This window comes from Coregonus lavaretus, assembly GCF_964263955.1.
Source record: "Coregonus lavaretus genome assembly, chromosome: 20".
Taxonomy (NCBI): domain Eukaryota; kingdom Metazoa; phylum Chordata; class Actinopteri; order Salmoniformes; family Salmonidae; genus Coregonus; species Coregonus lavaretus.
In genome coordinates, this window is record NC_140007.1 from 7,063,664 (window position 1) to 7,076,804 (window position 13,141).

Consider the following 13,141-nt stretch of genomic DNA (forward strand, 5'->3'; position numbering starts at 1 on the left):
CACAGAGGTCAGACGTTTCTTGTAGTTGGCCACCAGGTTTGCACACATCTCAGGAGGGATTTTGTCCCACTCCTCTTTGAAGATCTTCTCCAAGTCATTAAGGTTTCGAGGCTGAGGTTTGGCAACTCAAACCTTCAGCTCCTTCCACAGATTTTCTATGGGATTAAGGTCTGGAGACTGGCTAGGCCACTCCAGGACCTTAATGTGCTTCTTTTTGAGCCACTCCTTTGTTACCTTGGCCGTGTGTTTTGGGTCATTGTCATGCTGGAATACCCATCCACGACCCATTTTCAATGCCCTGGCTGAGGGAAGGAGGTTCTCACCCAAGATTTGATGGTACATGGAACCGTCCATCGTCCCTTTGATGCGGTGAAGTTGTCCTGTCCCCTTAGCAGAAAAACACCCCCAAAGCATAATGTTTCCACCTCCATGTTTGACGGTGGGTATGGTGTTCTTGGGGTCCTAGGCAGCATTCCTCCTCCTCCAAACACGGCAAGTTGAGTTGATGCCAAAGAGCTCGATTTTGGTCTTATCTGACCACAACACTTTCACCCAGTTCTCCTCTGAATCATTCAGATGTTCATTGGTAAACTTCAGATGGGCCTGTATATGTGCTTTCTTGAGCAGGGGGACCTTGCGGGTGCTGCAGGATTTCAGTCCTTCACGGCGTAGTGTGTTACTAATTGCTTTCTTGGTGACTATGGTCCCAGCTGCCTTGAGATCATTGACAAGATCCCCCCGTGTAGTTCTGGGCTGATTCCTCACCGTTCTCATGATCATTGAAACTCCAGGGCGGGATCAGGGCGGCTGATCCCGGCCTGGCTATTCAACGCAGCAGTGTTTGTGACAAAGCTATCGGTAGAGTTGAAAATGCGATGGAAACACATTGAATTTTAGATTTTTATTGGTACATAAAAACTTAAGCAACATTTTTTATTTTGTGCGCTCTACGTCATTACGAACTGATTTTTTCTTTCACACCACCAGTCGGAAAATGCACATATTTTCTTGGATGGAAACCTAATCAATTCAACTGCACACACATAGGCTTCACTATTGATTCAGGACTACGGACAGTTACTGCGAGCCAGAGCAAAGAAAACGGGCACACTGCCTCTGCTATTTCAGCATCATGCTGAAAGAGAGCGCCGATAGAAACAGCAGTCACACACAGCATCAAATAATGTTAAAGAATAAGCAGCCCATTCACTCATAATAAGCCAGTAGACCCCAATACAAAGACAAAGACATTTAGCAATTCCAACACAAAATGAACAAGCTAGCTATTACTTCCTATTGCAAACATATTTTAACACGTTCAGCACACAAAATAACTGGTGGTCTAAAGTTAAAATGCAACAATGTTTCACATGCATTATATCAAAGAGATTAATAGCAACAGCAAGCAAACTGCAATAAAAAACCTGTTCCACTCATCAGATGATGATCATTTGAAAATGAAGTCCATCCATTGCTGGTTGAAAGGCCTGCCCGGTGGTTTTCCTGGAGTAAATCTTGATCAGTTTCAGTGTGGTGAATGTCGTTTTTTCGAACATCTCATTCCAAAATCATGTGCATTAATATGGAGTTGGTCCCCCATTTGCTGCTATAACAGCCTCCACTCTTCTGGAAAGGCTGTCCACTAGATGTTGGAACATTGCTGCAGGGACTTGCTTACATTCAGCCACAAGAGCATTAGTGAGGTCGGGCACTGATGTTGGGCGATTAGGCCTGGCTCGCGGTCGTGTTCCAATTCATCCCAAAGGTGTTCGATGGGGTTGAGGTCAGAGCTCTGTGCAGGCCAGTCAAGTTCTTCCTCACCGATCTCGATAAACCATTTCTGTATGGACCTCACTTTGCGTACGGGGGCATTGTCATGCTGAAACAGGAAAGGGGCTTCCCCAAACTGTTGCCACAAAGTTGGAAGCACAGAATCGTCTATAATGTAATTGTATGCTGTAGCGTTAAGATTTCCCTTCACTGGAACTAAGGGGCCTAGCCCAAACCATGAAAAACAGCCCTAGACTATTATTCCTCCTCCACCAAACTTTACAGTTGGCACTATGCATTGGGGCAGGTAGCGTTCTCCTGGCATCCGCCAAACCCAGATTTGTTCGTCGGGACTGCCAGATGGTGAAGCGTGATTCATCACTCCAGAGAACGAGTTTTTACTGCTCCAGAGTCCAATGGTAGCCAACTTTACACCACTCCAATCGACGCTTGGCATTGCGTATGCTGATCTTAGGCTTGTGTGTGGCTGCTCGGCAATGGAAAACCATTTCATGAAGCTCCCGACTAACAGTTATTGTGCTGACGTTGCTTCCAGAGGCAGTTTGGAACTCCGTAGTAAGTGTTGCAACCGAGGACAGACAATTTTTACATGCTACGCGCTTCAGCACTCGGTGGTCCCGTTCTGTGAGCTTGTGTGGCCAATCACTTCGCGGCTGAGCCGTTGTTGCTCCTAGACATTTCCACTTAAGTGATAATGCCAGAGAAGCCGGTGTTTGGAGGATATATTGGCATGGGTGTTGTTAGGCTCGAGACGAAGTCGAGTGCCAGCAAACCATGCCAATATATCCTCCAAACACTGGCTTTGAGGGCATTATTACTTTTATACAACGGGTTACCAACATATTCAAATAACGATTGACATATTTTCATTAAAAACTTTATTTTGATGAATTTATTCATACTATTTCATCCTTCCACAAGATAGTGTCCCAACACAAATCTAGGGTTGCTACCCAAGCCGGCTGGTCATTCTATCGGTTTGGCTGCTAGAGACGCGACCCAGTCGTGCAGTCTTTTTGTTCTGTATCTATGGACGTGATTCAGTCATTCGTTCTAAATGTTCCGTTGCCACACTGGCTGGCAACGTTCTTATCCCTTGCTTGCTAGCTAGCCAACTATGGCTAATTTACAGTCACATCAAAAGGTACAACCAGAATAACAGCAAAGTAGCTGCATTTGCATTTGTTTAAACTGTTTTCTAGTGACATTTATTTGGATACATCTACAACAATGAGCTAATGAGGCGCGATTATGCCTGGCATAGAAAATGTGCTCACTCATCAGGACACTGTTGTTCAGAGGAGCTAGCCAAGAACACAGCTAACACAATCACTTCAAACTGAAGCTAGAAAGACTGCAAACTAGCTGCACTACGTTTCATTTTACCTGTATATATCCATAAAATGATGCCAGCTGATTCATGATTTCGACTGTCTGAGAAATGCTGCCTGTCTGTCTGTCTCGTCCCGACACGTTCATTACTATGGGACAGCTGGAGATCGAATATTGAAACATTGTTGCAAATGTCGGAGAGACAGACAGCAAGGTTTATACAAATCTCCGCTGTAGAAAACTAAATGTTAGTCTAAAAGAAATGTGAGATAATGTCCAGGTACTTTTTATAGTGGAGATCAAGTTTATAAATTGCTTGGCTGGGCTGATGAGACAGTGGATTGTGCAGTCAGATTGAACAGAGTAAATAGGCATTTTAACGTCATAGATTTAGCCGGTGGTAACTTGTGGAGTAGACACCGTCTGGAATTAGGTTTTCTGCATTCAGGATTAGACCCACCTGTTGTATAATTCACAATAACAGCACTTACAGTTGACTGGGGCAGCTCTAGCAGGGCAGAAATCTGACAAACTGACTTGTTGGAAAGGTGGCTAAGATCCTATGACGGTGCTAAGTTGAAAGTCACTGAGCTCTTCAGTAAGGCCATTCTACAGCAGGTTGTATGACTGTGTGCTTGATTTTAAACACCTGTCAGCAACGGATGTGGCTGAAATAGCCAAATCCACTAATTTGAAGGGGTGTCCAGATACTTTTGTGTATATAGTGTACTTGGTTATATTGCATTATGTGGTGTACAATCTATAGCTAGGCCACATAAGGCTCAAAGGCACTTTGGAACTAGTAGGAAAATATCCAACTGGGAAGTGTGATGATTGCCAGGAGGGGATGGAGAAAGTGGAACACATTCTACTTCAATGCCAGAGGTATGGGAGGGAAAGGGACAGTCTGATTTTAGATTTACGGAATAATGGTATTGAAGAGCCAAGTTTAAGAAAACTGTTAAGAGAACTTTCAGATGATGTCATATTTAATTATGTATTTTGTTTCTTTAGGGAGACTGGTTTAATGGGTAGGGTTTAGAACTTCCGCCCATACCCCAGTCTAGTTGGTGGCGGTAACGCACCTTTAAAGTTGGTTGCCAACCGCCATTTAAAAGCCCATTAATGGAATTGACTTTTCTTTTGTGACTTTATTCTGCCCCGTCCAGTTGGTGGCAACAATACACCTTTTTGCGTGTAGTTCGCCATAAAACATCACAGAAGAAGAAGAAGAAGAAGAACGTTAAAGGCCCAATGCAGCTGTTTTCCATTAAAATTGACCATAGCTTTTCAGCAAAAAACTATTTCACAAGCAAGAACTTAGCTAGAACTCTCTAGGAGTGGTCTGAGTGGGGAGGGGGAAACTTAAAACTAGCCATTATTGGTAGAGAGGTTTGGAACTCTCTTTGTTATTGGTCTATTAACTGCCTGGTGATGTCGCCCATGCAAACGGGCTGTTAGTAGATCCTGTGTAGATTGTATTTTCAACCAGCAACTATCTGGAAATAACACTGATTTAAAAAATCACACTTAACATATGCTTAACGTATGCTTCCCAGTCAAAACAGTTTGTGCATATATTATGTATATCATGATGTTTTTAGTGTTCGGCAGTGATCCGCAGGTATTTTTCCGGCTGTTAGAGTGCACTAAACATTTTCTTGAGGCAAGTTGAAGTTCGGTAGCCCTTTGTCTGTGATAGGTCAACAGTAGGGATTCCTCAATTGTGTTAGTTGTCTTGATTTATATTAGAGTGATTCTGATTATTTTGAGGACGTATTACTGTATGTTGTTGCTACGGCGTCTCAAGAGAGACAAACAGTAATATTGCTGCCTTTTTTTCTTGCTGCCGTTTTCTCTCCTAACCTGCCACGAAAAGTCACTTTCGGTCAAAGCTGTATCCAAGTGGCGTGTTTTTAGGGAGTCCCGGTTCATATCTGTGTTCTACAGTGGGAGCGGAGGTGAGTTGGGATTGTAGGGACGATGTCGGAAGCAGATATGGAGCTTGAATCTCATGGCGGTGGAAACAAGGACGAATAGACTTTCATCCAAAGAGAAATTGCTGTGGGAAATAATACGTATAGTTCTGGTAATACCCCATCGTATCTGGTAGGAGTATGCTTTTTGGAAAAAACTGATATGCCGACTTATTTGAGTTACGATTTTTGGCCTAAAATGACTAATTCCATGATATACAAACAACCTCCAATAGATGGCGCTTGGGCCTACAGTCAGATTCAGAATGCGCTCAGTCATCATAGCCACTTCATTGTTTGACGACTTTTGATGTGAAAAATGAGTGCTGCGAAAATGAAAAAAGTGGACTCTGAATGATGGGAACAACCAAGGGCTCTGACTTATATGACAGGGTGTCTGCCTGCTTGGAAAAAATGAATCTACCGTGGAGGAAACTGACAAACGTCACAACAGATGGATCACCAAATCTAACCGGTAAAAACATTGGCCTACTAAAAAGATTACAAGACAAAGTAAAAGAAGAAAGCCTTAACTCAGAGGAATTGATATTTCTGCACTGTATTATTAATCAGGAAGCCCTGTGTAAAAGTGTGTTAAAGCTGGAACATTTTGTCAAAGTGGTTGTAAAACTTGTCAACTTTATAAGGGCAAGGGGGCTTAACCATCGTCAGTTCATTCAGCTGCTCAATGACACAGAGGCAGAGCACCAGGACTTGTTGTACCATTCAAATGTGCGCTGGCAAAGCCTGGGAAAAGTATTTAGCCGTGTGTGAGAACTGAGAGGGGAGATAGGTATGTCCCTTGATACAGTTGGTAAAGCTGACGACTTCTCAGAGTTGAAAGACACAGATTGGCTGGGCGACTTTGCTTTCGGTGTGGACATATTGGGGCATCTGAACGATCCAAATGTGAAATTGCAGGGAAATTGTGTTTTTGTACATGAACTGTATTCCAACGTGAAAGCATTCAAGGCCAAACTTATGTTGTTCTTCAGACAAATGAGCAGCCGGTCTCTCGCTCATTTTCCAAAACTGGCCGCACTGAACACGCCCACATCGCAGTGCCGCACTGAGACATACAGTAGCACTTTGATCGACCTGCATGCTGAGTTTTTCCGCCGCTTCTCAGACTTCACCAAGATTGAGACTGAGCTGGAGCTTGTATCATGCCCCCTGTCTTCCGACAGTGAGAAAACACCACCAGACACACAATTGGAGCTCATCGACATCCAATGTGACAGTGCTTTGAAGGAGAAGTACAAAACAGCAACAATAGACCAGTTATATGGCTCACTGAATGAAACAAAGTTTCCAAACATTAAAAAGCACGCCCAAAGGATGCTTGTTTTATTCGGGTCCACATATGTTTGTGAGCAAACGTTCTCAGTCATGAATTCTCAGTCAAATGTTCTCAGTCAGTATGAAAAAATGTATGCAATCACTAACTGTAAGTCGCTCTGGATAAAAGCGTCTGCTAAATTACTAAAATGTAAAATGTAAATGTAATGAATTACAACAAATCCCGTCACAGGTCAAATTTAACAAATGACCACTTGTCAGCTGTTCTGAGAATCTCTACATCAAAGATGACACCAGACTTTGATGCCCTTGCCAAGAGAGGTAACCAGACCCATTGTTCACATTAAGACTTGAATAACTGGGACTGGGGTAGGCAAGGATTATGCTTTTTCATGGTGATGGTTATGCAGTGAGAATTATGCAGCAATGCACTTGGATACAGGTAATAACTAATCAGTCAGATTTGGGCTGAGGTGATTGGATAACTGCAAATATGGCTCACAATGGAGATCAGAATTGTTCCTTAATATGCTTTCAAAAACAGACCATTCCAAATGAAACGGATGCTCTTACCATATGTTTCACTCAAATTTTAGAATAGTTTTTTTTACACATCTGCTGTTACATTTTGCATGTCTCCAGTCATACAATATATGTATATTTTTAAGTTTGCATATTGTGACTGTAAGTTTGATTGTACTTTACAAGGGTAGAGATGCAGGATCTGTGTGTGTGTTTGACTGTCTGTGATGTTATAAATTATATCAATTCTGTGAAAAATTAGAGATGGTACAAGGGTAGAATTGTTCTGCAAGCATACGTATACCTACAGTACACTAGTAGTTGCGTGTCAATGTGAAAATAAATAAAGGCTTCACATGTTTTGTCACTCGTATAGTATGTGGCCCTTCACTTGGTTTCAAAAACTATGAGGCTATTGAGTCAAAAGGTTTGCCCACCCGTGATCTACACACATGCAAGAGCCATTTCTCACTCGATACAAAATATGGATTGAATATCTTTGTCACGTTGTATAATGATTAGAAGACAGGCGCAGGAATACGTATTCGTTTTTTTTATTACTCCACCCAACACAAGGTACGTCATGAAAAAACGAAGGGGACGAAGCCCAAAACAAACACGTATATATATATATAACACTGGGATGTAACCCAAACAAAAGAGCGAGGTGAGAAACGACATGAAGACATGAAGGTCAGTCAATACGGAACATTTCAAGAACTTTTAAAGTTTCTTCAAGTGCAGTCGCAAAAAACTATCAAGCGCTATGATGAAACTGGCTCTCATGAGGACCGCCACAGGAATTGAAGACCCAGAGTTACCTCTGCTGCAGAGGATAAGTTCATTAGAGTTACCAGCCTCAGAAATTGCAGCCCAAATAAATGCTTCACAGAGTTCAAGTAACAGACACATTTCAACATCAACTGTTCAGAGGGGACTGTGTGAATCAATGGTTTGGATAATGACCCAACACACCTCCAGGCTGTTATTTCATAGTTTTGATGTCTTCACTATTATTCTACAATGTAAAGAAAATAGTAAAAATAAAGAAAAACCCTTGAATAAGTAGGTGTGTCCAAATTTTTGACTGGTAGTGTACGTATAATATTACAACACAGATCATACACGTAACGTTAGCTAGCGAGCCAGCCAGCCAGCTAACATTAGCTAGTTAGCTAACAGTATGCTTTAACTTGCAATGAAAACGTATAATATCTGAAAATGTAGCTAGCTAGACTCTCTTCCCTGTATACATGGATGAACGCTTCTCCCTCTCTGTCACGGATGCCATGGTTGCCCTTAGTTTGAAGATGTAATCCGGAGACAGGTGTTTTATACAACAGCCTTCTGTGTTCTCTTTTCGACTCCCTCCGCATTTGCAATCAAATGCCTGCATTTTCTCCATCTCCTTAGCTATCATACTCTGCTTCCACCACGCATTACACTGATTTCAAAACTAGGTCCTCCAGAAAGTGGAGAGCCTTAGCAACGCTTTTGCAGTTCTTCATGATATCTTTCAAAAAAGCCGCTTTAGAAAGGATTACCTAAACATACTAAGCAGTTCATGTTATAGACAGAAGCGTGCTACATGGCAGACCAATCTGAACTCATCTCTTGGCATGTCCAGCACATCCATTATCTCAGCCAATAATGGCTAGTGGGAAGGTTCCGGTCTTTTTTCATGGCTAAACCAACTAGGCTCGTAATTTAAATGTTGTATTCGTATTTACAGATGGCATACAAGTTTGTTATTAAGCCACATGAAAGTTCACATGGTCCAGAAGGCATTTCTGCCAAAAAACGCATTTTGTTGACCAAATTCGACACTCTCTCATTGACCTCCATACAAAAACTCCTTGCTTGTTGGGCGAAACAATGAAAAAATGCAGAGGGAGGCAGATTTTCCGCCGAGATGGACCTCTCTCTTCCTCTTCCTCTCTGTCTTAAACCAAACAGAGTATGGCAATGCATTGTCAATTGCCAATTGAGAATTAATGTTATTTTTGTCACAATTCATGCTATCACAAGGAAATTAAATGGCAAACATGAGAAATGATTTGTAATTTTAGATTTTTAAACGTGTCAGTGTTGTACTGGATAGTACCATGGAAATTAAATATCAAACACTCTGCTAAATGAATATAGGTGAAACACTGACATTAGGCTATCCTGTAGGTTATGTGTTTCCTAGTCAGTAATATTTTCATATCTACAGTAAATGTCTGTGTAGTGTGTGTGTTCTAACAGTCTTAAAAATATATTCACACTAATTCCCTTCAACAACTGATTCATATACCTACAGCTTCTACAAAATGCTAGCGTAATAATCATCAACATAAAATACATTGAAGTATTCCTAAAAGTCTATAAAAGTAAAAGTATTTTCATAGTGCGCAGTGATTCCTCATCGTAGCTAATGAAATAGAGTGCTTGCCGCTTGTGCTATTCACAGTATTGAAATACTGGCAGAGGCACAGCCCCCCATAACACACTAGTCTTTCCTATCCACGATGGCAATACCACTCTCACAGCCCCTGCTCCACCCCCAGAAAGGTCCCCAGCATGGCCCAGACTTTACAGACCGTCAGGGAGGCACGCAGACCCAACCAGGAGCAGGGGGGAGGGGAGTGGACATCAGCCCAGAACCGAAGCATCTCTCTGGGGGAGATGTGGTGGATGGACACCATGGCCTGGTAGCAGCAGCGCCCGTAGGGCACCGCAGGCCCGCCAGAGAACAGCGGGCAGTTGGAGGGCAGCACTCCGGCCGTGCGGGCACACAGACCCACAAACACGTCCTCGGGGGGCAGAGGGGTGGACAGAGGCGTGGCAGCGGCCGTCAGGGAGATCTTGAGCAGGGCGGAGCGAGAGAGGATGTAGGCAGTGCCGCTGCAGTAGTTGGGGAAGACAGAGGCAGGGTACGCCCCTCCAGGGAGGTAGTGCTTACTGTCTGGCTCTCGGTCTGGAGCCACGTGGAGGTGGAGCCGGCCCAGGTACAGGTCCCTGTGCTCATAGGTGTTGTTCACGGTGCTCCTGTTCAGGTAGCGCAGCAGGCCCCCAGGGTTGAACAGGACGTCATCGTCCACCTTGGCCAGGAAGTGGGCCTGGGGGCAGAAGCGTTGGGCCCAGCGCAGCATCGATAGGGTCTTCAGGGTCAGGTTGGAGTAGGATTCCCAGAAGCGCCCCTGGATCAGATCCCCTCTTTCCCAGGCCTCATCTATCAGCAACTTGGCTATCCCGGGGTCAGAGGCCACCCCGACCATGAACAAGGTCATGACCCTATGACCCCTGACCTCCACCTCCCCACCCCACGTGTCCCGGATGGCCTGGCAGGCCCTCTGATTGGCTGGGGCGGAGGTCACCATGGTGATGAGGTAGGGCTTGGCATGCTGGCAGACATGAGGGCTGGGCATAAGGAGGTAGTCCTCGGGTCTGGTTGGGGGGACACCCTGAGGGGGTATGATCCCCCCCTGCGCCTCTACCACTGTGTTCATGTTCATGGATGTGGCCCATGACTCAATGGAGTCAATGAAGAGTAGAGCTAGCAGGGCAGCACTGACTATCAGCACACAGAGAGCAGGCACCACCCCAAACCGGCCCCCACGTTTCCCAAAGCGGCGCTTAAACACCCACAGCCCCTGCCCCACCATGACCTCCCTCCAACCTCCACACTGCAGCACTCAGGCAGCTCCACAACTCACCCCTTCTCTCTCTCTTTATCCTCCGGTCTTCTCTCACTCCAGCTTTATAACTCTGAATTGTTCACTTTCCTCATGTTTAACTTCCTCGTTGTCTCTTGTATCTCTTCCTCGACCCGCAGTTGATCTGCGGGCGGATAACTATCCAGGTTGTTGGTGGGTGTTGTGTGATGCTGTCACTCTGCGGACTGGTAAAACTGCGCATTAAAGAGGCAAATACAATCGGGTTAACAGACACACCCATTTGCCTGGAGCTGTCAATGGCCTTATTTCCCAAAACCTAATACATGCTTCAAAACGATGTCGCTATTCTCAGCGCAAATGAAAACGAAAGAGAGTAAGTCTTTCCACCTTGAGGCCCTTGGCAAAGCTCCTGAATGAGCATTATCACACAGACTGATCCTATAAAATATAAAAGATGTGTAGCAGCTGATTCCCTGCTATATAAATAACCTGATGATAAATATCACACACACATACACACACATACAGTGGGGAGAACAAGTATTTGATACACTGCTGATTTTGCAGGTTTTCCTACTTACAAAGCATGTAGAGGTCTGTAATTTTTATCATAGGTACACTTCAACTGTGAGAGACGGAATCTAAAACAAAAATCCAGAAAATCACATTGTATGATTTTTAAGTAATTAATCTGCATTTTATTGCATGACATAAGTATTTGATCACCTACCAACCAGTAAGAATTCCGGCTCTCACAGACCTGTTAGTTTTTCTTTAAGAAGCCCTCCTGTTCTCCACTCATTACCTGTATTAACTGCACCTGTTTGAACTCGTTACCTGTATAAAAGACACCTGTCCACACACTCAATCAAACAGACTCCAACCTCTCCACAATGGCCAAGACCAGAGAGCTGTGTAAGGACATCAGGGATAAAATTGTAGACCTGCACAAGGCTGGGATGGGCTACAGGACAATAGGCAAGCAGTTTGGTGAGAAGGCAACAACTGTTGGTGCAATTATTAGAAAATGGAAGAAGTTCAAGATGACGGTCAATCACCCTCGGTCTGGGGCTCCATGCAAGATCTCACCTCGTGGGGCATCAATGATCATGAGGAAGGTGAGGGATCAGCCCAGAACTACACGGCAGGACCTGGTCAATGACCTGAAGAGAGCTGGGACCACAGTCTCAAAGAAAACCATTAGTAACACACTACGCCGTCATGGAATAAAATCCTGCAGCGCACGCAAGGTCCCCCTGCTCAAGCCAGCGCATGTCCAGGCCCGTCTGAAGTTTGCCAATGACCATCTGGATGATCCAGAGGAGGAATGGGAGAAGGTCATGTGGTCTGATGAGACAAAAATAGAGCTTTTTGGTCTAAACTCCACTCGCCGTGTTTGGAGGAAGAAGAAGGATGAGTACAACCCCAAGAACATCATCCCAACCGTGAAGCATGGAGGTGGAAACATCATTCTTTGGGGATGCTTTTCTGCAATGGGGACAGGACGACTGCACCGTATTGAGGGGAGGATGGATGGGGCCATGTATCGCGAGATCTTGGCCAACAACCTCCTTCCCTCAGTAAGAGCATTGAAGATGGGTCGTGGCTGGGTCTTCCAGCATGACAACGACCCAAAACACACAGCCAGGGCAACTAAGGAGTGGCTCCATAAGAAGCATCTCAAGGTCCTGGAGTGGCCTAGCCAGTCTCCAGACCTGAACCCAATAGAAAATCTTTGAAGGGAGCTGAAAGTCCGTATTGCCCAGCGACAGCCCCGAAACCTGAAGGATCTGGAGAAGGTCTGTATGGAGGAGTGGGCCAAAATCCCTGCTGCAGTGTGTGCGAACCTGGCCAAGACCTACAGGAAACGTATGATCTCTGTAATTGCAAACAAAGGTTTCTGTACCAAATATTAAGTTCTGCTTTTCTGATGTATCAAATACTTATGTCATGCAATAAAATGCAAATTAATTACTTAAAAATCATACAATGTGATTTTCTGGATTTTTGTTTTAGATTCCGTCTCTCACAGTTGACGTGTACCTATGATAAAAATTACAGACCTCTACATGCTTTGTAAGTAGGAAAACCTGCAAAATCGGCAGTGTATCAAATACTTGTTCTCCCCACTGTACATATATACATATATATATATATATATATATATATATATATAATATATATATATATATATATATATATATATATATATATATATATATATATATATATATATAGACAGTGCTATGAAAAAGTATTTGCCCCCTTTCTAATTTTCTCTACTTTTGCATATTTGTGATACTGAATGTTATCAGATCTTCAACCAAAACCTAATATTAGATAAAGGGAACATAAGTGAACAAATAACACAACAATTACATATTTATTTCATAAACAAAGTTATGCAACACCCAATTCCCCTGTGTGAAAAAGTAATTGCCCCCTTACACTCAATAACTGGTTGTGCCACCTTTAGCTGCAATGACTCCAACCAAATGCTTCCTGTAGTTGTTGATCAGTCTCTCACGTCGCTGTGGAGGAATTTTGGCCCACTCTTCCATG

At 43.7% G+C, this 13,141-nt stretch overlaps 1 protein-coding gene across 1 annotated transcript; it reads right to left on the reverse strand.

The window, feature by feature from the left end:
• Positions 1-9,445: 9,445 nt before the first annotated feature.
• Positions 9,446-10,567, reverse strand: LOC311147314 (beta-1,3-galactosyltransferase 9-like; the record flags this gene model as incomplete). The annotated part of the gene is made up of 1 exon (XM_084184000.1): positions 9,446-10,567. The coding sequence occupies one exon, from the start codon at positions 10,565-10,567 to the stop codon at positions 9,446-9,448; it is 1,122 nt and encodes a 373-aa protein (XP_084040126.1).
• Between the last annotated feature and the right edge of the window lie 2,574 nt (positions 10,568-13,141).